The following is a 24,381-nucleotide window of genomic DNA, read 5'->3' on the forward strand; positions in this document are numbered from 1 at the left end:
TCATTTGAAAAGCTTTGGCTTTTAGCCATTTTGCTATGTTTATAATCCTGTATTTGAGTATAAAATTCAACTATTGCAATAAGTAGATTAAAGTTTCTAAGATACAGACTTTTGGGTATATTCAGAAATGACTTATCTTTTGAGTAAAAGGGCCATCACCAAAGAAAGCATGGGGCTGGCAAAAAGAATGTGATGTTGCTAGATACTAGTTGATAGAAGTGGACAGGAAAGATTATGAGCAGGCAGAGGAGAGGAGATGACATGGTCTTGTGTAAATTGGCAAAATAAGAGAACAAACAATACAAGTTAGATTAAGAGGGCACAAAACCCAGCAGTGTTCAGAGAATTTCATTTGTTATGTTCATTTTTACATGGTCAATTACAGGACAGGAAATTAAAAAGGAGAGAATGATGAAAGAAAGAGAATGAGGAAGAGAGAAAGAAAGAGGGCAGGAGGGAGGGAAGTGTCCTTATAACAAATTAGGATAAAAATGGGGCTGAAATTACATTTAGAAGTAGATACTAGTGATGCCAAACATTTCCCTTCTTGTGGATAAAAAACTAAACAGTTTCCTGTGCTAAACATTAATAATGAGCATGAAGTTTAACTAAAATATTAGTTTAGAGTCAGTATGTTCAATAGATTTGGAGGATCCAACAGAAGATAGAGGCAAGATGAAGGACTGAAATAAGCAAGAACATAATTACCTGTATTCAAGTAAGTCAAAAGTCTCTCCATTACTTTCTTTCTAAAAATTAAAGAAAACGGAGTTTTTAATGTTCTAAACCTTTACTGTAGAAAATAATTGAAGAGAAACACTACTTGTGTCTGAGAATTGGGCTAAAAATGACAAAAATATGCAGTGTCTCATTCAATGATAATCTGACTTCAACAGACACCTTCCACTGTAAGAAATGGTTACTCATAACCAGTGTCCTCACAATTTCCTCTATTTCTACTCCTGTTCTTAGCAAACGATTTTAATGGTTGATAAGGTTTCGTATTTGGGAGCAGGTAGTGACCTCTGTGATTGATAAGCTCTGGTTCCTTTTAAAATATTTATGTATTTTATGTGTATGTGTGTTCGCCTGCATGTATGTATGTGCACGATGTGTGTGCAGAGTTTACAGAGGCCTTATGTTTGATCCCTACTGCTGGAAGTAAACAAAAGACTTTTATCTGTCATATATTGAATGGGCTAAGACACCTATTACAGTAACACAATAAAATGGGGACAGGGTATTCAGAAAGGTGAGAAGGAATTGTATTTGTTCTCAGATGACTTGACTTTCTAGAAAATAAAGAACAGACTCCACTAGCTCCCCCCAAACTCCACCCACTCCCACCCCAAATACTGGAATTCATAAATGGTCATCACAGGGCTTCAGACTACAAGGTAAATATATAGAAATCAAGTGTTTTCCTATACCAACAAAGAACAAATGTAATTTGAAATTAAAAACATAATACTGGAGGACCTGTCCTGCCTGCCCTAACCAACAAGTCTCTCCCATGCTGCATCTAACCTTTCCACCCGGTCAAATCCCATACATCCAAGGTCTAACCTAGTGAGTCTTCCTAACCCTCACCCTTACTCACTCTCCAAAGCCCATTAGATCCAGCCCAAGTCCTATGTCCAATGCCCCAGCCTAGTCTGGCCACTGATACCTGCATTGCAACTAATCTATAGGACTCCTCCAGGACTTACCCCACCCACTCTGATCCATAGGTACCTCCTACACCGTGTCAAACCTCTCCACCCTGCCAGATCTACCTCCACACTCAAGGCTTGAAACAGGATACACACCCTGAACACAGAGGAGTTGAGCTGGTGCCTCACTAGAGCCGTTACCAACCCTGAGATCTACAGTGGTGATGTAACTGCACGGCACACTGGTGCAATAGTGGTACAAACATTGTGGGAGTAACCGACCACTCTCTGACGGGACTCAAGGATCATTCTACGAGATAGAACCCAGGCCTGACACTTCTTGGGTGTCTGAAACTAGATAGGTCATGAGCCTAGAGGAAAAACCAAATACTACTGTTCTACTAAACAATGTAGTAATAAAATGACTCCCAATGACATTGTTACACCCATAGTTCTGTATCTTCCCTAACCATCATCAGAGAAGCTTCTTCCTGCTCCAGATTGGAACAAATACAGAGATCCACAATTGGACAATGGACAAAGAGTGAGACACTTTGGAACAGTCAGTCCTAAATGGGATATCTTCATCAAAACCCCCCCTCTCAGGACTCAAGGAGCTATGCAGAAGAGGAGATGGAAAGATAATAAGAGCCAGAGGCAACGGAGGACTCCAAGGAAACCTTGTCTTCCAGACACAACAAGACTGACGCACATATGAACTCCCAGAAACTGGGGCAGCATGTACAGGTTCAAGCCAGACCAAATCCCAGAGTTAGGAGGAGAACTGAACACTATTTCCCATTTCTAACCAAAAAGCAATCTCCAATTGTCAACTGCTTGCAAAGGCAAAATTAATTTTCTCCAATGGAATCTCATGGTCTAGATAAACCACACTTAGGGTAAGGCCCCATGCCCAGTATTAGATGTCAACACAAAATGAAATCAATGGTATTGTAGTTTCTTGCCTCATATTGCTTTGTTTTTTTTTTTAACCTTACTGGTCTTTTGCTTGTATATTATGGTTTGAGATTTTGTGTTTTATGGGTTTTGTAGTGTATGTGAGTGTGTGTTTCTTGTGCTTTTTTGTATTCTGTTTTTTTTTTTTATTTGCCTGTGTGTTTTCAAACAAGAGAGAAAGAAGGTATAGAGTTGGATGGGTGGGGAGGTGGGGAAGATCTGGGAGGAGATGAGAAGAGGAAACTATGATCAGAATGTATTATATGAATTTTCAATGATAAAAAAAAGAGCCTGAGACCTGAACAGAGAGAGTTCTCAAAAGAAGAAAAAAAGTGGCTAAGAAATATCTCAAAAAATGTTCATGGTCCATAGCAATTAGGGAAATGCAAATGAAAACAACTTTGAAATTTCATCTCACCCCAGTCAGAATGACAAAGATCATCATCATCAACAACAACAACAACAAAAAACTAACAAAATTTCTGGAGGAGTGTGGGAAAAAGGAAACCCTCATTCACTGTTGGTGAGATTGTAAACTAGTGCAGCTACTCTGGAATCCAATCAGTGTGGAGAATTCTCAAAAAGATAAGAATAAATCTACCATGTGACCCAGTTATACCACTCCTTGGCATATGCCTAAAGGACTCAACAGCCTACTCCACAGATACTTGCTCAGTTATGCTCATTGCTGTTCTCTATATAAAAACCTGGAAAAAGAAACATTATCAAGGTCCTTAAACCAATGAATGGATAATGAAAATGTGGTACATATACACTATGGAATACTATTCAGCTGTAAACAAAAATGAAATCAAGAACTTTGTAGGTAAATGGATAGAGCTAGAAAAGATTATATCGAGTGAGGTAACGCAGACTCAGAAAGAAAAACGTTGTATATTCTCTGTCATCAGAGGCTACTAGCTCCAAATCTTAAGATGTGAGTACATATACTGGAGTAACTTCAGAAACCAGGAAAGTAAAAAGGGACCATGGCTGGGGTGGTGAAGCAATAGAGAGAGGAATAATAGTATACAAGTGATCTGATAGGGTGAGGCAGGAATGGAGAGGCCTCTAATTAGAGAGGGGCAGGGAAATAAATACAGAAGGAAAGAGGAAGGGGAAAATAACAGTAAGAATGTCTGAAAAAGTCATAATGAATTATACTATTAACTACCTTAAAAAAACCTATAATACACATAAGTTAGTGTATTATATACCAACACACACATATATATAACTTGGTATATATGCATTATATACCTATATATTCATTTAAACTATATATTATATATAAACATTATATGAAACTATATATATAGTTTAAATGAAATTTTCTTATCCGGTCTGACAATATTCCCTCCAAGAGCCAAATACAATATGGCAAAAAAAAAAAAAAACAATACTAGGCATGAGTTGTTTTGAGTTGTTGATCAGGGCTGTTGTCCAAGAGACTCCCAAAATATTATAAGCTATTGATATTGCCCTTGTTTACCCCTGAAAGGTGGAAGATAAATCCCAATTGATAAAGACAGGATGTACTTCAGACATGGGACCTAGAGGCTCCTGAGTTGGAACTGATCTGAATGCCTCCTCCTTGAGGACTCCCAGAAGGTACCATGCAAGTTTCCTAAGGAGGGAAACAACCAACAGACCTATTCATTACTGAGGACAACGAACTACAACAAACAACCAGCATGGCAGTAGTGTCATCCATACCCTGGTGGTAATCAAAAGCTCTCTAAATGGACTTTCCACTTAACAAGAGAGAAATCATTCCTGGCACTAGGAAATTAGCCAAATATCCAGGGCTAGTGAAGTCATGGATCTTGGAGGACAACCTACAACCAACACTCTACTAAATCAGCATAACCTCTAACTATGTTCTAAATACTTGTCCCTATATCCACAGATACGTGTAGTCCTCATTTCTTATCAAGCAAGTGGGGAGATCTGAAGTAGGCCCTTATAAATTTAGTCAACTGATCTTTGACAAAGGAGCAAAAGTATTCTTTTAAACAGTTGTGAAACAATGGGACATCTATGTACAATGTATTTAATGTATACAGACCTTTCTTCTTTTTTAATAATAATTAGCTGAAAATAGATCATGGACCTAAATGTAAGTCACAAAAGTATAAAATTCACAGACAATAACATAGAAGAAAACATATATGACCTTGAATACATTCACTACTTTTTAGATACAATAGTATATGCATTTTGGTGTACCAATGTGAGGCTCTCAAATTTCCATGTAGAGCCTGAGAAAGCTGGTTAAAAAAAAAAAAAAAAAGATATGGCTCCCTTTTAAGAATTTCTGCCTGCTGGTGAGCCCTTGAGCAGCCAAAAAAAACTAAGTAAAAATGCCTGCCACAGCACATAGCATCAGCATTCTAGAGCTCTAGGAGAGGTGAATGCAGTTCCTGGTCAGAAGAACCTCCGACCTGGCCTTGAGCTTTAAGCTTGGCTCTCACAAACCTAGAAGGAGGGTAAGAGCCTTGTGGAGAATCCAGGTGTAGCTTATTAGTTTAAAGTTTGTTCGTGCAGGTCATAAAAGACTAGAGATAAGCAGTAAAAGAGGTCCAGATTTGGGGGAAAAAAACCTCTAAACAAGTTCCAGTGTGTTTTACAATTTGCTTAGGCTTAAGAAAGAAAGAGTATGGGTATAGACAGTCATAGAAAGAAATAGTTAAAAAAATAAAGTCTTTAAAGGGACAATAAAAGTATTATAAAAGAAAAGCCATGTAAGATGGTAAAAACACAGGGAGTCTGGATCCTATATATTATTGTGTTGACATTGAATTTTTTGAATGCTGATGAGCAAATAACTGCTGGCAGACATGGATTTGTGGACAGGACTGCAAAACTGAACCAACCTAGATACTTTAGAGCTATCTTAACTTTAAAAAAGAAGTCAAAAATGCATTTGTCAAATGGAAGTTAAAAATGCTTTGGAGAAGGTTTTTTTTTCCCTGTGGGGGCCCACAGAGGCTCCCTCGTAAGACCTTACTCAAGGTCAGAGAATCTGAACTTGCTTTACCCAGCAGAGCTGTATAATAGGGTGATTTGGCCAAAGGTGTGGTTACCAGGTGTTTTGAAGGGTCTACACTTGGCTGTACATTGTGCTTTGATATTGAAAGGGGGAGGTCTTTTGCCTCTCCCCTTGGCAGTGTATAAAAAGCCCATTAGAATAAATCTCGAGGTGACTGGTATTGAACCAGGGCCCACTCAAAACTATACTGTTTCTGTCTTTCTTATCATCTCCTTCTATCTTTTTATCTAATACTTCCTCATTCCTCTCTCCTCATCCCAAGAACCCTTTGACAGGTCAGAGATGGACTCTGACAGACTCCTACAGTTCCCACAGGAGATGAAAGGCTGTGGATTCCTTCAGGAATAATATGGATCAGATTTGATCAAGGGAGACTTCCTGAATATTGACAGGTGATATACATCAACAAAGGTTATAGCTGGTCTTCCCAGGACTTGGCCATTATCTCAAATTTTCTCAGGGACTCCTAAAGATGCCTTCACTCACAGACAACAGAAAGCAGTCTGGAGAACACAACACCCATCTTCCCAAGAAGGGTATGGGAGGCTGTTGGTTATTTGGTGGGTTATGGATGTTTGCTATCATTTAGGGGAACATAATTTATTGATACAAATGTAAAGTTATTGTTACACTGAATATATGTTTCTACTCTTGTTTGGGGTATTGTGCTTATGCAGCTCATTTTTAAAATGCAATGTAGAAATGAGGTTAGTAGTTAATCTATGGTGATCAGACTTATCACATTAGGCATGTTTTCAAGATCATAGAGATATATTTTAGATAGATAAATGGTTTTCAAACACTTCAAATAACTATAGAATATGGTATTTAAAATGTTTTAATATAGGGCTTTTCATGACAATGAGACACATATGCTCCTGGAAGCACCAATTTACTTCATAAAAGGATGATGGGCATTGAAGAAACTCCATAGGAGTTTACTTTCATTGTGGCAAAGTTATCCATTTGGGCAAGAAAATGCTTTTGCCTTGATTGCTTGACGGTATGCTGTATAAACTAGACATGCAGGACCCACAGGATAATGACTGCTGAACTTTGTCAAAACAAGGTGGGATAGTCATTCAGGGTTCCTGCTTCATAGAAGAGTCTGCTAGACATTCTGTAGGACACAGAGGAAAGAGACTGACAAACTTTGCCAAAACAAGGTGGGACAGTCATTCAAATTTCCTGCTTCACAGAAAAGTCTGCCAGATACTCTAGGCCTGTAGGCTGAAGATAGATGCTCCAACATTGCAGAGGAACATTGGGTGACCAATAAAGTACTGAAAACCAATAAAGTACTGAAAACAGGTAGTAGGTAGTATAATATGAAGTAAATGTTTCATTTTGTAGATTAGTATAATCAGTTTTCTGAAAATCCTCCAGAAGATTCTGAAAGTGTCTAACTTAATGATAGTGTCTCTGGCTTTGAATGTTGAACTACCAAAGGTTGGTAAGACCAAAGAGAGTCTCTACTGGTTCCACAACATTAAAGGGCTCTAAACAAATCTCTTCTATTTATCCCACTTTGAGGAAGTTTAATAAGGCAGAAGGTAGAAAATTATAAAATGCAAAAATTTCTCATCTTAAGTCACGTGAGATAACATTCCAGCAGATTAATTATGTTAGAGATTGAGAAAGAAGCCACATTCCCTTAATGATACCCTTTACTTGGGAGCCAAGGCTTCTTGCATGTAAGTAGGCAAAATTAGGTATGGAGAAGAAATTTTTATAGAACTTCTTAGTATAGGAGTCTTATGCATGGTGGCACCAAAGCCTGCTGTTGAAGTCCTAACAGGACCTACAATTACATTGGGAAAGTACAGCAGTATAAACGTTGACAGATTAGGGCAGAAATTTGGACGAAAACTGGAATGTTTAAGCAGACTTTGTATAAACAAGTTATATATCCTTTATCTGAATGCTTCATGAAAGTGGATACAGTCTGACTGGTAAATGCCTCCCTTCCTAATACCATAAAATAAAAATACATCAATGGAACCAAAACCTGTTGATAATATGCTAATGGAAGCTAATCTTAGAAATGTAAAAAGTAATGGAATGAAGGTGAAAGTTTAGAAGAGGCCTGGTATATTCTGATAGGCTTTTCATGACATAATTATTTCTCTTTTACCTGATTGAGGGTAAGTTTGAACATTGTAATCCGACTGGGGAATATTTGTTTACTTACTATTATTTGAATCTTAGATGGTCTTTTAATCAAAAACCCAGAGCCAGATATCAGGGTAAAACCTGAAAGATCGGAGAAGCAGAACAGCCAGCCACTAGTTCTTACCTCTACGAAATCCTCAGCCTAAAGAGAGTGAGTTCCTGTTTCCTCACACCTTATATACCTTTCTCTGCCCTACCATATTACTTCCTGGGATTAAAGGTGTGTGTGCTTCCCAAGCAAAGGCACGAGATCTCAAGTGCTGGGATTAAAGGTGTGTGCCACCACTGCCTGACCTCTATGTATAATATAGTGGCTGGCTATGTCCTCTAATCCTCAGGCAAGTTTATTAGGGTACATAATATATTACCACATACTATTATAAAACAAAAGACATGTAAATCTACAAATGAAGTATTGTTAGTTGGATGGGCAAAATGGGCCATATGAAGGCATATATAAGCTTGCTATTGGAAATTAATGGAAGCTACCCTATAACTGAAATACATAAAATCTTCTCTAAAACTGAGATATCCACAATGTCTCAGGTGATGTTGGAAAAACATTCTAATGGGGTGGGTAGTGCTAGGAGAGTTCCATTACAAAATGGAAGTGTTTTTTAATCACACACGCACGCACACACACACACACACACACACACACACACACACGGTCAAGCTACCTGGAGCATGCGAAGAGGATATACACTTGAGGAAAAGCTTCTTTTCTCCTAGGACTGACTATGGAACTGTATAAGGAAATATTAGACAATAATTAATTTGACATTGTCCAATAAGCAGCTCTCACTGACCAGAAATGACTCTTTTAATACATGGAAGGCAGTTCCAAGATTTGGAAGGAAAGCCCTCTATTAAAAAGTAAAGCAAACCAGTTCAACAGAGTACATACATACTGTTTTCCCAGCAGTAACAGAAGAATGGAACCCTGGTAAAACACCCTGTGTTTGGGTACTGACTCATGGGCAGGGACTAATGGCCTGGCCATATAATCAGACAGAAAGGTAACAGAAAATTGGTCTCCAAAAGGATGTATTTATGAGGGACATCCCTATAGAAAAATCACTATGGGAATTTGAGGGGTATGTTAAAGTAGGACATGTTGCTGTTTATCAGAAGAACCACCTGCTAGATTTAGAAGGTGATTGGAACTAACAAGTAGATATTCCTGTGTGCTCCCTTGAGTTGGCCACCTGGCATGATGAAGTGAGTGGACAATCAGGGTAATCAATGCAGAGAGAGGCTGGGTGTTGATACAACCTTTTTATACCCTCCAAGGTACAAAATGCCAACAATTGTTCTGTTTTCTAAGAAGAGACAACAGTTTAAGATGGCCCTGAGAACAGCTAGCAGTTGGATTAATGCTGATAGTCTGGGGCGGGGGTCTCAATGGGAATAGACAGTAACTCTAAACTGAACTTTGCTTGCCTAGTGGTGTATAAAAATGCTCACCATGTGGAACAGAATATATTGTGTTGGTGTGACCTGCTGAGTCACATTTCTTGAGATTAAAAAAAAAAATCACATTTTACAATCCTTACCAACTAACAATGACCAAAGAGATGACTTCCTCTGAGTAATAGAGAAGCAGAACAGGCAATTTAAACAATGGTTGTTTAAAACAGTGGGGAATAGGGCTGGGGATATGGTTTAGTGGTAGGGCACCTGCCTCAAATGTGAGGTTCAGGCTTTTTATAAAAAAGCTGTATATCTTTTATCTAAATGATTTATAAGAATAGATATTGTCTGACTGGAAAATGCTCTCATCCCTAGTACCACAAAAAGAAAACCTACCAATGAAACCAAACCCTGTTGATGATATGCTAATGAAAGCTAAACTTAAAAATATAAGAATGATGAGATGAAATAAATACTGAGTGGGATATAGGCTGGCTTGCAAATCTTGATAAGTGTGCAAGATATGGGGGGACACTAAGGTAGTATCCCCAATAGATAAACTCTTTTGCTTTCTAGTGAACTGGAAAAAAGAGGCTGGAAAGGACGTTGGTAGAAATACAATTCTTCCCAAGGGATCAAATACTCATATGAAGACTATCTGGTTTTTTAATCTCCATATCACCTCAATTTTCTGTTTCTGATCTATTGAAGTAGCTGCAGGATCAGGTCTGCAACTACAAGTGCTGAAAAACAGAACTATCTCTAAGCAGAAAACTATATCTGTATTTTACAGTTTTTTTTTATTTAAAAAAAAAAATATAGGATCTCTCTTTGTAGTTCTAGCTGTCCTGGAACTTGCTATGTAGACCAGGCTGGCCTTGAATTTACATAGATCTGCCTATCTCTGGTTCCCAACTGTGGGGGTTAAAGGCATATGCCACCATGCCCAGCTATTTTATAGTTTTTATGATAAAATTCCTAAGGTCCTCATGGGGAAAGTTGTGTTTTCATTTCATCTGACAAAATTGAGGTCAATGCAATTGTATTGCCTAATGAGATTGGTCTAGAGGTTTAATGAAATCCCTATCTAAACATCAATGATACTCGCAACAGATACAGAAAAAAAATCCTAAAATTCACGTGGAACCATAAAAGAACTTGAAAAGTCAAAAGCAATTCTTGACTAAAAAGAACAATATGGCAATATCTGACTTTAAAATACACTATTGAGTCATAGTAATAAAAACAACATGATACTGGCATAAAACATAGACCCAAAGATGAATGGAATAGAATAGAGAACCCAGAAATAAATACATTCATCTTCAGCCAGATTTCCCACAAAGGTGCCAAAAGACTATATGGTATAAGCTCTTGTTTCATATGGTTAAGTGCCTTGACTGAACACTAAAATAAATTTTATTTGTGCCTCAAAAAAGAGACAAAATTGGTAAGATCCTGTCTCAAACAATCAAACAAATAAACCCCTTTTGTATATAATTTTTGATCCAGGATAGAATCCAGTTTAATAATAATAATCAGAAATAATCAGAAGTGTTTGTACAAAGCTTTTCATCAGTGTTACTTAGAAAAGCGAAGAAAAGTAAGTTTCATAGCCACTCTGGGCTACACAGTGAGACCCTGTCTCAAAAATATGCATTGGAGAACAGTAGCCTTTTAATAAATGGTGGTGAGGAAACTGGATATCAACATATAAAAAATTAAAAGTAGAGCACTGCCTCTTAACCTGTATAAAAATCAAGTCAAAATGATCAAAGGCTTTAATGTGAAACTTGAAAGTATTTCAAGAAAACAGGGCAAACACTTAAAATATTGATATAGGCATGATTTATCTGATAGGACTTTAGTAGCTCATAAAACAAAATCAAGAATTCATAAATGAAATTATGTTCAATTAAAAAGCTTCTGCATAACCAAGGAAATAATCTAGTGAAAAAAATAGCCTACAGAATAGGAGAAAAATCTATTAGCTAATCATTGAGTAAAGGATGAAGATCCAGAAGATAGGGTTTCTCTGCGTAGCTTTTGGAGCCTGTCCTGGAACTCACTTTGTAGACCAGGCTGGCCTCGAACTCACAGAGATTCACCTGCCTCTGCCTCCCAAATACTGGGATTAAAGGCGTGCGCCACCACCATCCAGCATATAAAGAATTTTTTTAAAGTAACACTGAAAGAGTTAATAATAGACTTATTTAAATTGCCAAATGAACTGAAAAGACATGTTCCAAATGAGTAAGTACAAATGGCCAATATATATAAGAAAGATGTATAGTATTATTAAGCCATCACAGAAATACAAATTACAGTTACACTCAGGTTACATCTTACTCCAGCTAGAATGGTTATTATAAAAACAAAATGAAAACTCAAAAACAACAAGTACTTCCAAGAGTATAGAGAAAAACTCAACACCTACACATTGTTGGTAGGAATACAAATGATCCCAGCCATTTTCTAAAACAGTAAAAAAATTCTTTTAAACATTGAAAATAGAACTACTGTGTGATCCAGGTATACCAATTCTGGGTATCTGAAAGAAATGAAACTAGCACACAAAGAAATATCTGAACACTCATATTAATGCCTGCACCAGTCACAAGAGCCAAAATATGGAATCAGCCTGGACATTCATCAGCAGATAAATTGATATATAAATAAAAATATATATACATATATAATGAAGTATTAATCATCCATAAAGAAGATGAAATTATCTCATTAATGAAAAAATAGATAAAACTGAATGGCATCATATTAACTAAAATAAGCCAAACATGAAAAAGATAAGTATCATACATTTTCTCTTAAATATACAAATTGAAAAAAAAATGACATCAGAGTAGAGAGGAAATAATAGGGATTGAGAAAGGGGCTGTGGGGCGGGGACAAACAGGAAGGAAAAAGTAGAAGGGAGGGGTAGACATGATGTAAATGTCACAATAAAACTTATTAATATGTAGAGATAATACAGGTTAATAAAAAGATGGCCTCCTCACTCTGTTTCCATGTAGCCATGTCCTCTACAAATGAGAGTTGAAGCATTTACTAGATGAGTATTGCTCTCTGAATTCTGGTTCAGCAGAGTGGCTAAATCTAATGGTCCTTCTAAAAAGCAGAACTTTTTGGTTAAAAAGAAAAGGAGCTCTTGCTATCACGTCTTTCAGTCAGTTGGTTAGAATTACACCAAAATATTTTATATTATTTGAGACTATTGATTCTCTGATTTCTTTCTCAGCCCATTTATCATTTTTATATAGGAGGCTACTAATTTTTTGAGTTAACCTTGTATCCAGCCACTTTACTAAATATGTTTATCAGCTGTAGGAGTTCCATGGTAGAGTATGTGGGGTTGCTTATGCATACTACCATATCATCTGAGAATCCTGCTGAAGAGAGGAAGAAAAGATTGTAGGAGACAGAGGGGTCAAGGACACCACAAGACAATTCACAGAGTCAACTAACTTGGGCTCATAAGGGTTCATAGAGTCTGAACCAACAACCAGGGAGCCTACATGAGACTGACCTAGGCTCTCTGCATATATGTTACAGTTATGCAGTGTGGTGATATTATGTCCCCCAATATATTGTGCACCCTAATAAACTTATCTGGGGTCAGAGAACAGAACAACCACTAGATTGACATGGAGGCCAGAAAATGGTGGCACACATACCTTTAAACCTAACATTACGGAGGCAGAGATCCATCTGGATCTCTGTGAGTTCAAAGCCACACTGGAAACAGCCAGGCATGGTGACACACGCCTTTAATCTCAGGAAGTGATGGCAGGAAGCACAAAGTTATATAAGGCATTAGGACCAGGAACTAGAGCTGGTTAAGCTTTTAGGCTTTTAGTAGTAGTTCAGCTGAGATCCATTTGGATGAGGACACAGAGGCTTCCAGTTTGAGGAAACAGGATCAGCTGAGGAATTGGTGAGGTGAGGTTGGCTGGCTTGTTCTGTTTCTCTGATCTTCCAGCATTCATCCCAATACCTGGCTCTGGGTTTGTTTTTATTAATAAGATCTTTTAAAATTTGTGCTACAATGCAGCTTGGTCCTCTTGTGGGACTTCCAACTATGGGAACAGGGGCTGTCTCCAACTCTTTTACTGGCTTTTGGGACCCTGCTCCTCATACTGGGCCACCTTGCCTAGCCTTAATACATGGGGAGGTAAAGTGAGAAATCTACGGAGTCTGCTTAAAGGGCAAAGGGATTTATTAGGAAAGGAAAACTCACAAGACAGAAGAGAGGAATTGTCACAGGGTCCTGGAAAAAGTAAGGCACAGCCTCAGGCTGTTCTTCCATCTGGAGACTGTCCCAGCATCCAAGACCCATGAGGGAGCGAAGAGAGCTAGCCTACTTGTGTCTCAGGTCTTAAGGGTAGTTCCGATCCATGTCCCATTGGGTAAGTAGTTAGGGCAGTTACCTGCTACATCTCTCTAGGGGCAGTGCTTCAAGGTCACAGACAGAACAGCTAGCTGCTACAGGGGAGGTGCTTAGTCTTCTACAACTTGGTATGCCATGTTTTGTTGATATCCATAGGAGGCCCGCCCCTTTCTGAACAGAAATGGAGGAGGAACAGAAGGGGGGCGCTGGGAGGAGAGGAGGGAGGGGAAACTGCAGCCAGGTTGTAAAATAAATAAATAAATTTAAAAAAAAAAGAAAAGGAGAACTAGTAGACAAAAGTAAGGTAAGAAAATGAGGTATGTAATAAGGGAAATCAAATATTACATCAACACCTCAAAGAAGCTAAGAATGTGTGATGATATTGTCTCAGGACAGCAAAGTGGCTCTGTGGGTAAAGGCACTTGTCACCAAACCTGACAACCTGAGATCAATCCCCAGGACCTACAGGGTGGAAAGGGAGAGCTGCCTCTTCCAAGTTATTCTCTGACTTCAACACAAGTGCCCCTCTAAAAAAATAAATAAATTTAATAAAATTAAAGTCCTAAAATCTGAGACTATGACACATTAAAAAAGAGATACTCCTTAAGATGTGTCATTAAGAAAATGTGAAGTAACCCAACATAATGGCACACACCTTTAATCCCAGCACTCAGGAGGCAGAGACAGGTGGATCTCTGTGCATTCCAGGCCAGCCTGGTCTACAGAGTGAGTTCCAGGATAGCTAGGGCTACACAGAGAAACCCTGTCTTGGAAAAATAAAAGAGAGAGAGAGAAAAGAAAAGAAAATATGAAGTAAAACAAAAGACATCACTCACTACCTATTACTTAACACAGAAATGGCTACTAAGTATTGACTAAAGAAGCTAAAAACTTAATATTACACAAAGTCCTCATACAGATGCTTATAATACCTTTTAAAACAACTAATACATTTTCAAATATGGAAGCAATCAAGATGCCCTTTAACGGGTGAATGGAAAAACATGATGTGGTTCATTCAGTGCTGGAATGATACAAGCTATCAGGCATAAAACAACATGGAGGAATGGTAAATGCTTATTATATAAAAAAAAAGGCCAAGGTGAAAAATTCTATATTGTATGATTGCATCTACATGACACCATGCAAGACAAAACTATAAAGGTAGCAAGGAGCTGACAAGGGTGGGAGGAATTAATAGGTAGAGGAAAGAGGGTTTTTAAGAGAAGTGAAAACATTCTGGTATGATACAGCATGGCTAGCCTTGAATTCACAGACATCTATATGCCTCTTCCTCTGGGGTATTGGGATTAAAGTTTAAAGACCATATCTGGTCAGTTATTGCTTTTCCCCCTTATGTTTATTTTCCTTAAATACATTCTTAATTGAAACAGAATTATATCATATTTCCTCCTTCCTTTTCTTCCCTCCGGTCCCTCCCAAGTACCATCATCCTTCCAATACCTTCTATGGCACCCCCAACTCTCAAGGTGATAGCCTCTTCTTCTTTGATTATGATTGTTTTACACACACACACACACACACACACACACACACACACACACACACACGCATGCTCACAAAACCCTGCCCATGTCAGGGAGTAGTATTACTTAATACTTGTGATTTCTTGGGGACAAATCTTAAGTCTTACAAGTTTATGTATAGTGTCTTTATAGAAAACCTTTATCCGTTTGAATTTAAGCTAAGCTAAAGTTAACTTCACTAATGTAATTCAGCGGCTATATATAACAACCCAGACAAGGTCTATGCATGCAAAAATATACCACAAATAACATCCAGGACACAAAAACATATATACATAAAAGACAAACTGTTTTACATAACTAAGCACACAATTTAAACAGATACTGTGTGCGGGATAGTTTTATGTCAACTTTACACAAGCTAGAGTTATTTGAAAGGAGAGAATCTCAATTGAGAAAATGCCTTCATAAGATCCGGTTGTAAGGCCTTTTCTGAATTAGTGATTGATGGGGGAGGGCTTAACCCATTGCGGGTTGCCATCCCTGGGCTGGTGGTCCTGGGTTCTATAAGAAAGCAGGCTGAGCAAGCTATGGGAAGCAAGTCAGTAAGCAGCTTCCCTCCATGGCCTCTGCATCAGCTCCTGCCTCCAGGATCCTGCCCTGTTTGATTTCCTGTCCTGACTTCCTTCAGTGATGAACAGTAATATGAAAGTGTAAGCTGAATAAACAACTTGCTCCCCAACTTGCTTTTGGTCATGGTTTTTCATCTCAGCAACTGAAACCCTAACTAGGACATACTGTTAATCTAAAAACCATAGAAATCTTAAAACAGAAAATAACTTAAAAGTCTATAGTCCAGTTTTTATGTTTTACAGAGGAGAAAATATAACGTAGAGAAATTATGTTCTCACTAATTAAGGTAAACAGAAAGATTGAGACAGCACACTAAAATTCAGTTCTCTTGGAAATTCTCATTGAATTAGGTGTTTTAAAATTTCTTTATTAGTTAGTTGAATTTATTATATCAAATGCTGACCTCTACCGGAAAAATGATGTTCTAGATGTTCTGTATTACTATACACATTTGGAAGCAATAATATATATTTTAATGTTCTACAACTTGTTAGTATTATTATAGACAATATAATAATATAATATACATTATCAGCCGGGCGGTGGTGGCGCACGCCTTTAATCCCAGCACTCGGGAGGCAGAGGCAGGTGGATCTCTGTGAGTTCGAGGCCAGCCTGGGCTACCAAGTGAGTTCCAGGAAAGGCGCAAAGCTACACAGAGAAACCCTGTCTCGAAAAACCAAAAAAAAAAAAAAAAAAAAAAAAAAAAAAAAAAAAAAAAATATACATTATCCTCCTTTACTCACTTCCAAATTAGAATTAACAGGTGAGATTTGACTGTGTGCTACAGTTACATGAATGGATTATGAAGCACTTTTAAGTCCTGTACTGAAGAGCTTATAAAACAGTAATTGTGGTAATTTGAATGAAATGCCACCCATCAATCCTGGGCATTTGAATACTTGGTCCCAGTTGGTGGCTGTTTGGGAAGGATTGGGGGGTGTGGTCTTCCAGGAGGAAGTATGACACTGGGGGAGAGTTCTGGTTTCAAAAGACTCACATCATTGTGTGTCCATCCTGTGCTTCCTGTTTGTGGTAAGATGTCAGCTCTCAGCTGCAGCTCTCACTGCCTGCTACTTCTACCCTGCCACCATGACCCTTTGGAATCTTAAGCCCTAAATAAACACTTTCTTCTATAAGTTGGGTTGGTCTTGGTGTTTTATCACAGCAACAGAAACTATAAGACACTTATATTCAGACATTTAAATACACTTAGTGGCAATTATTTGCCTGATGCTAAGCTAGGTCACAGAGATATAAAGATAAATGCAAATACTCCCAAAGTCAAGGCACTCTTAAAATATGGCAGCTATTAAAGTTTAGTTTTGAATTTCCTGACTTTCCAGGCCTTAAAAAACAATTTTATTGTTGATAATTTCAAACATGTCCCCAATATTAAAAAATGTTTTCTTCCCATATGCCTACCACCCAGCTTCAACAATTATTAACTTATCCATCTTATCCCACTGTAAATCTGCAACTATTTCTCCCACATTATTTTGAAGAAATTTCCAGATATCACAGCATCACACCCATACATATTTCAAGGATGCATCTTCTGGAGACAGAGAATATTTCTTAAAACAATATAACCACATTACCACTATCATGCTGACTAGAAGTTAAAGTCAAAATGTAGTCAATATGCAAAGTACTAAGTGCCTCATATTCTTTAGACTGAGTTATCTTCTGTTTGATTGATAAAGCCTGTTAAGAAAATGTGAATATTACAATGTATGCCTGGGCAAATTGTGTGTTATGACAAAACAAGTTACAATTCCAACTTATCTCATTGATCGATATTTCTCCCAAAATTTAGTTGAAATAATACAGTGCCACCAATTGTAAACAATAAACACAGAACATGCAGTAGATAGTCTATTACAGAGCTCCTGCCTAAGCATAGAATGAAGAGATGGGTGCTATTTTCTGAAATCCATATTTAATCAAGAACTTGAACCAAATTTTCTCTCAACTCATTGGGAAGTAGTGAATTTTATGAAAGAAAAATTGGCGACAAAATTCTTCCATGAATTGTTAAGCTCTTGATATCTTTTACTTATTTTTATTTTTGTGCATTCATATTTTGCCTGCATATGTCTGTGAAAGCGTTGGGTCCCCTGGAACTGGAGTTATAGACAGTTATAAGCTGCCATGTGGGTGCTGGGTATTGAAGACGGATTCTTTGGAAGAGCAGACAATGCTCTTAACCGTTAAGCCATCTCTCCAGCCCCAGTTGTTGATATCTTATACCATGGAAACTGTAAGGAGAAATGCGTTTCTATAGTCCAAGCTGAGAACCAGAATCTTTATGAATTTCCATTGAGACTACTGTTAAATGGGAACAGATACAATAACACAATCAGGTCATATGTAAAATGTGAGGGATTATAAGCTGTCAAGTACTCTTATATATTTACTATTTCCCTGGGGATTGCATTTTTAACTTTTAAATGTATTAATTCACTGAGTAATTACAGTAACCCTATGAGGCATACATTGGTATTTCCATTTTACAGATGGGAAGACTGGAGGATATAAATAAGAAACTTATCTAAACTATATATCTATCTCATAAATAACCACATTGACTATGAATCCAGGAAGACTGGCTAAAAATATATATTGATTTCATCCACTACACAATAGATCTTTCAATATAAGGTTTTCATTTAAATATACTCTAAATTTTTTTAATGGTAAATACATCATTTCTCATGAAATAACTTACTTATTTTCAGATTCTGGCATATGAGAAACTTCTGGAAGAATAATTCGAACCAGACACCTGTTTAAAAAAAAAGCAATACAGAAGATTATTTTCAGGTGTAAGGGATGCAGCTTAGTGGTAGAGTGCTTGCCTAGTATGTGTGAGGCTGTGCTATTTTTACCCCCAATTTGATACAAGCTAAGATGATCTGGAAGATGGAATCTCAATTGAGAAAATGCCTCCATCATATTGGTGTAGATGTAACCAACTGTCTTATTAAATAAGAAAAACAGAACCAATGCAAAGAAGAAAGCCAAGAGATCAGAGCTAAGAGCCTTACCTGTCTGCTGCAGCTAGTCTCTTCAGCCAAGAGACCTACTTCCTGTGTTTTTGTCTTTATATAGACTTTCTGTTCTGCCTTCTCATTGATTATAAACCCAACCACATGACTGCCTCATCACTGCCTGTCTGTACAGACCTCCAGGTCTTCTATGGTTGGTACTGAGATTAAAGGCGTGTGTCTCCAATGCTGGCTGTATCCTTGAACACACAGAGATCTACCTAGTCCTGCCTACCAAGTACTGGGATTAAAGGCGTGCACCACCACCACCCAGCTTTTGCTATGGCTCTAATAGCTCTGACCCCCGGGCAACTTTATTTATTAACATACAAATCACATTTTAGTACAAATAAAATATCACTATATATTGGCCTATAGGCATTTTCTTAATTTGTGATGTAAGTGGGAGTGCCCAGCCCACTGTGGGTGGTGCCAATCCCTGGGCAAGTGGTCCTGGGTTCTATAAGAAAGCAGGCTGAGCAAGTCATGATGAGCACGCCAGTAAGCAGCACTCCTCCATGGCCTCTGCACCAGCTCCTGCCTCCCAGTCCCTACCTTCAGATCCTGCTGACTTCCCTCAATGATGGACTATGATTGGGATGTACAAAAGTCAAACAAACCCTTTCCTCCTCAAGTAGCTTTTGGTCATGGTATTTCATCACAGCAGTAGAAGTAAACTATGATAGAGGCCCTGGGTCCTATCCCCAGCACTATACACAGGGAAAAGAGAGGGAGGGAGAGAATGAGAGATAAAGCAAGAGCAAATGAGAGAGAGTCTTAGGAAGAAATATGTCAAAGTAATTATATCAACTTATTAACTTTGATTATCCCAGAATGCAGAAATGAAAAAAGAAAGGAAAATTAATCTTATTTGTAGATCTTTGTACTGTTTTAAAGGTTGCAATAAAAACATAAATATTATGATTTTTGGATGTGAAATTGAATAAAATAATTTTAAAACAAAATTATTATTTTTAATAAGCTATTAAACAGTTCCAAATTCATATCAGTACAGAAACATCAAGTATGGTGTATAACTCTTGCTATTTTTTTTCTGTAAGAAACTTATTGGTTTGGGGGTCTCAGAAGAATCACTAATCTTTGAAGGGACCTGGAAGCATTACTACAAAATGACATGATGAAGTAGTTGATAAATTCAAACCTGAAAATGTTTTTTAATGAAAAACTATCTGAGCCTGGTACACTGGTACACTCCTGTAATCTCAGCACTTGGGAAGCTGAGGCAGGAGAGTTTTGAGGTTAAGGTTAGTCTGAGATATACAGTAAGATACTGGTTATGAAATAAAATAATAAAATAAAATGAAATGATGGGGCCAGAGGGCCAGGTGTGGTAGTGCATGACTGTAATCAGGAGACAGAAGTAGCACATTCAAGACCAGTTCCAAGCTAGCCAGAGCTACACAGTGAGACCCTGTCTCAAGAACAGATGTGTGACTGGAGTTGTTGGTTGCCTAGCATGGATGAAGCCTAGGTTCTATTCCCAACACTGGAAAAAAAATAAATTAATTTAAGAAAAAGAAATGCTATGTGTCCTGAATGGTTTTAGATATTTACTTGACTGAATGCATGCTGGTATCCCAACTTCTGACAGTAATAATTCTATCACTCGATTTCCCATTAGAAATATGGCCCGAAGTAAAGCTGACTAGCACTAGAACAAATATAGTGTCCTTTGGGTTTCTTTTTTTCACAGTCACAACAAAAGTATCATCATGTTCAAATCTGACTCTCCGTATTGCATGTGAAAGAGCCCTTTTAACAAATAATTTTCCTTTCTAAAAGGAAGAAGGGGGAGAGGAGGTTCAACCACTAACTTTGCTTTTGTTTTTTGAACTGCGCATCTTTGTTATTGGTTTTTACTTAAAGGCTTTCACACCATCAGCACTGTTTTGTCAGAGTTTACAAATTAAGAGTCAGAAGAACAACTTACTTTAAAGCTCCAAGTACTTCTTCTGGGTCTTCTGAAAGTTGAGATAAATATTCCAAAGCTTTGCCTGCCACAAATTGTTGTCCATTCTACAAGGAACAAACAGTTATGTTAAATTACATCTTAAAGAAAGATATGCTTGCACCAGGTTGTCTATATTCCTGCCCATTACAAAGAAATATGTTCATTTTTTTTTCTCAGAAGGGTTGCCTAACACTGTAGAATGAAGCTATAACTCACTGACAGAAAGAAAACAGGTTCATTTTATCCTCAGAAACTCACATGTTTTTCTTGGGCTCTTTTATTCTGTTTGTTTTGTCCTATTCCAATTTGTTTGTTTTTGTTTTATCTTATTGTATTGTATTACTATTCCTCAGATGCCTGCATTCTAATGAGAGTCAAAAATGGTGTGAAACGGGATGGGAGGGGAGGTGGGGAGAAACTGGGAGAACTAGGGGGAGAGGAAATGGTAATCAGAATAAATTACATGAAAACAATCTATTTTCAATTAAAAAAAGAAACTCACAGCTTCCTATCCACAGTCACAGCCTTGCTTTATCCTCGTTTTTTACAGCAGTAGCCAAAGGAAACCCAAATTGTTGAATTCCCTCATTTCTGGTACTCTAATCCCCCAAAGGCTCTGTATACCCCCTTTTGTATCCTTTTCTCATTTCTCCCAGCTCTTCCGACCCTTCCATCCTACACTTTTAACTTTAGTCCATTATCAGAAAGGTCTCCTCTATGAGAGACCTCTTCTCTGAAAGTTTCCTCCTTGTTATTTCTACAATGGAAATGTAGGGTTTATCCAAGGATATTGCTTATATGGGAAACTTCTCATGTAACAATAAATTTACTTACACTGCCCTTCTATCCTGGAGACGGAATATGTGCCTTCATTTTTCAGTACTATTTTCATGTTATTCTCCCTCTTTCTTCCTTAAAAACCACCACTTTGAAATTTTTGTCATCAGACTATATCCCCTACTGTTGCCATGGTCCCCATATCCTTTATTGTTGCCATGGTCTCTATTTCCCTTGTTTCTATGGTGTGTAGATGAATAACTACTGCTAAGTTACTTTATCCACCCCACTCTTCTTCTCCTCTCTCCCCTCTCTCAGCATTTCCAATGCATAGAAAGATCTTCCTAAAATTCTAGTCTCTCAAATAGCTTAGATTTCATTCCATTATCAATAATTAAAATAATTTCATACTGTCATAAACTACTCTTAAAGGCTTTCAAAGTACAAACTGGTGAAGTCACTGGAGATCAGGGTGGTGTTTCCTCCAAATCTAGAAATAGATTTACTATTGTTCAAATACACCACTACCGAGCATATTCCCAAGAGATTCTATAGCCTACTACAGAGATACTTGCTTATCCACACTTATTGATGCTTTGTTCACAATAGCCAGGAAATGGAAACGGCCTAGATATTCATCAACTGATGAATGGATAATGAAATGTGGGACTATATACAATGGGATTCTATTCAGCTGTAAAGAGAAATGAAATTTTCAGGTAAATGGATAGAGATGGATAATAAATTGAGTGAGGTGACTCAGACACAGAAATACAAATGTCACATGCTCTCTCTTTCTTATTGTGGATCCAGATATGAACCTTTAGGTCTGAGTGTTTAACTATAAAAGACAGGAAAGTAGAAAGAGACCACTGGGGAAGTGGGAGAAGACACTCTAGAAAGGTGGCAGTAGGACATGGGTGCTATGAGGAGGGTTCTAAAAGTGGGGGTGGGGCTTGACTGGAGGGTAAACATAGAGTGGGAAGGGGGAAGAAGGATAAATGATGTTTGAAAAAAGCCATAGGGAAACCTAGTATTTTATAAGCTTACTTAAAATTACTCAGTTTTAATGTAGTTGCCTCTATGTGCAAAATAATGCTCCCATGAGAGCCAACAATTATTTAACAAAATCCCCAGTGCCAGATAGGGGATACTTTCCTTCAAATTGTTGGTCAAGGGGTCCAACAGACCCACCCCTCAAACAATATAGGCTATTATCCATTGCTCTTGGTTGCCTGTCAGAACGTGAACATAAGACCCTACTGATGAAGACACCACATTTTGGACCACAGGAATTGAAGAAATCAAGCTGGTACTGACAGGGAAGCTAGCTGACTGAGGGCTAGTTCTAATAGTGTTGGAAGTTGCTTCTGCAAACTACCAAGAAAAAATCATCAACAGTCCTACCCAGCTATAAAGCCTGATAAGCACAATGAGATCAACAAGAGATTCCCAATGGTACAACGGTGGTATTTGTATCTTTTTTTTTTTTACTTTTTAATTGATTCTTTGTGGATTTCACATCATGCATCATGATCCCATTCATTTCCCCATCCCTTCATATCTATCCTCTGCCCCTGCAACCTCCATCCAAAATGAAATAAAATAAAATATAAAAGGAAAGAAAAAATCTCATCATGGAAGTTGCAGTGTGACACAGTGAGTCAGTGTACCCTTTAGTCCATACATCTTTACTTTCAAGTGTTTACTGCAATGAGTCATTGGTCCCAGTTCCGCTGGTCCTCTGGCCTCTGCTGGGCCCTCACTGGAACTCCTCTTGGACTTCCTGTTGTTGCCCTGTGTCATGGAGATTCTGCAGATTTGGATCTGTAGGACCGGCCACTTCAGGTGCTCCAGCAGATCACAGATGGGGTGGAAGTTGGGGTGGGCCAACTCATAACCCTGGTTCTAGGCATGGGTAGTAGCTGTGTTGGTCAGCCCACTAGCTCTCTCTCCCTCATCCTCACCACCAGGGAGAGCTCTCTAGCACTACACCCCATCCTCAACCCCACCCCAGCTCCCCAAATGCAGCAAGCAACAAGGGGTGGGGCCAGCTCTCCTGCTCTCAGACTCTCAGGGCCAGCTCACCAGAGTCCCTACCAACAGGGTCAGCTCTATGGTGTTGCCCAGGTGAGGAGCAGGACCAGCTCTCTCACTCTCATGACCTCAGGCTGGCCTCCCAACTGCTACAGGCCATGAGAGGTGGGGGGAGAGGCATTTTTCCCACCACTTGGCAGATGAGGGAGGCGAGGCCAGCTCTCCCACTCTCACCTCTCACTCCCTCAGGGCTGGTTTGCCTAGCCCTAGCCAACAGGGTCAGTACTTGGATCTTGAGGCAACAAACAACTGTGTAATTGAACCTAAACCCCCCTCAATGAGAGGGAACTCATTTCTGGTACTATAAATCTAGCCAAGAACCCATAGCTAGAGAGGTTAGTCATGATTTGAATAAGATCTTGCCTACATCCTCAGGCATTTGAATAATTCCTCCCCAGTTGGTGTTACTGTTTAGGAGAGGTTTAGATGTGGCCTTGCTAGAGGAAGTACATCACCAGGGGCAGGCTCTGACGTTTCAAAAGCCACTTGCTATTTTCAGTTCATCTTTCTTAGTTTTGGGGAGGCATTTTTTTTTTGTCTTATTGGTCTTTTGCCTGTACATTTTGGTGTCCAATTTTGTGTGTTTTTTTTTTCTGTGAGTTTCTCCTTTTTTGGTTGTTATTTGTTTCTTAAAGAGAGGGCATGGATTTGGTTGGGTAGAGGGTGGGTAGGATGTAATAGTAGTTGGAAGAGGGGGAAAATGTCATCAGAACA

The 24,381-nt window shown here is 38.3% G+C and overlaps 1 protein-coding gene across 1 annotated transcript in view; it reads right to left on the reverse strand.

Annotated features, from left to right (window-relative positions):
- The window catches only part of Tex11 (testis expressed 11), a 387,858-nt gene that overhangs the window by 172,933 nt on the left and 190,544 nt on the right, over nucleotides 1-24,381 (reverse strand). The window contains 3 exon segments of the mRNA XM_037199204.1: nucleotides 709-749; nucleotides 18,503-18,559; nucleotides 20,773-20,858. Of these exon segments, the coding sequence (XP_037055099.1) occupies nucleotides 709-749; nucleotides 18,503-18,559; nucleotides 20,773-20,858 (184 nt within the window).

Source organism: Peromyscus leucopus, chromosome X, assembly GCF_004664715.2.
Source record: "Peromyscus leucopus breed LL Stock chromosome X, UCI_PerLeu_2.1, whole genome shotgun sequence".
Lineage (NCBI taxonomy): Eukaryota > Metazoa > Chordata > Mammalia > Rodentia > Cricetidae > Peromyscus > Peromyscus leucopus.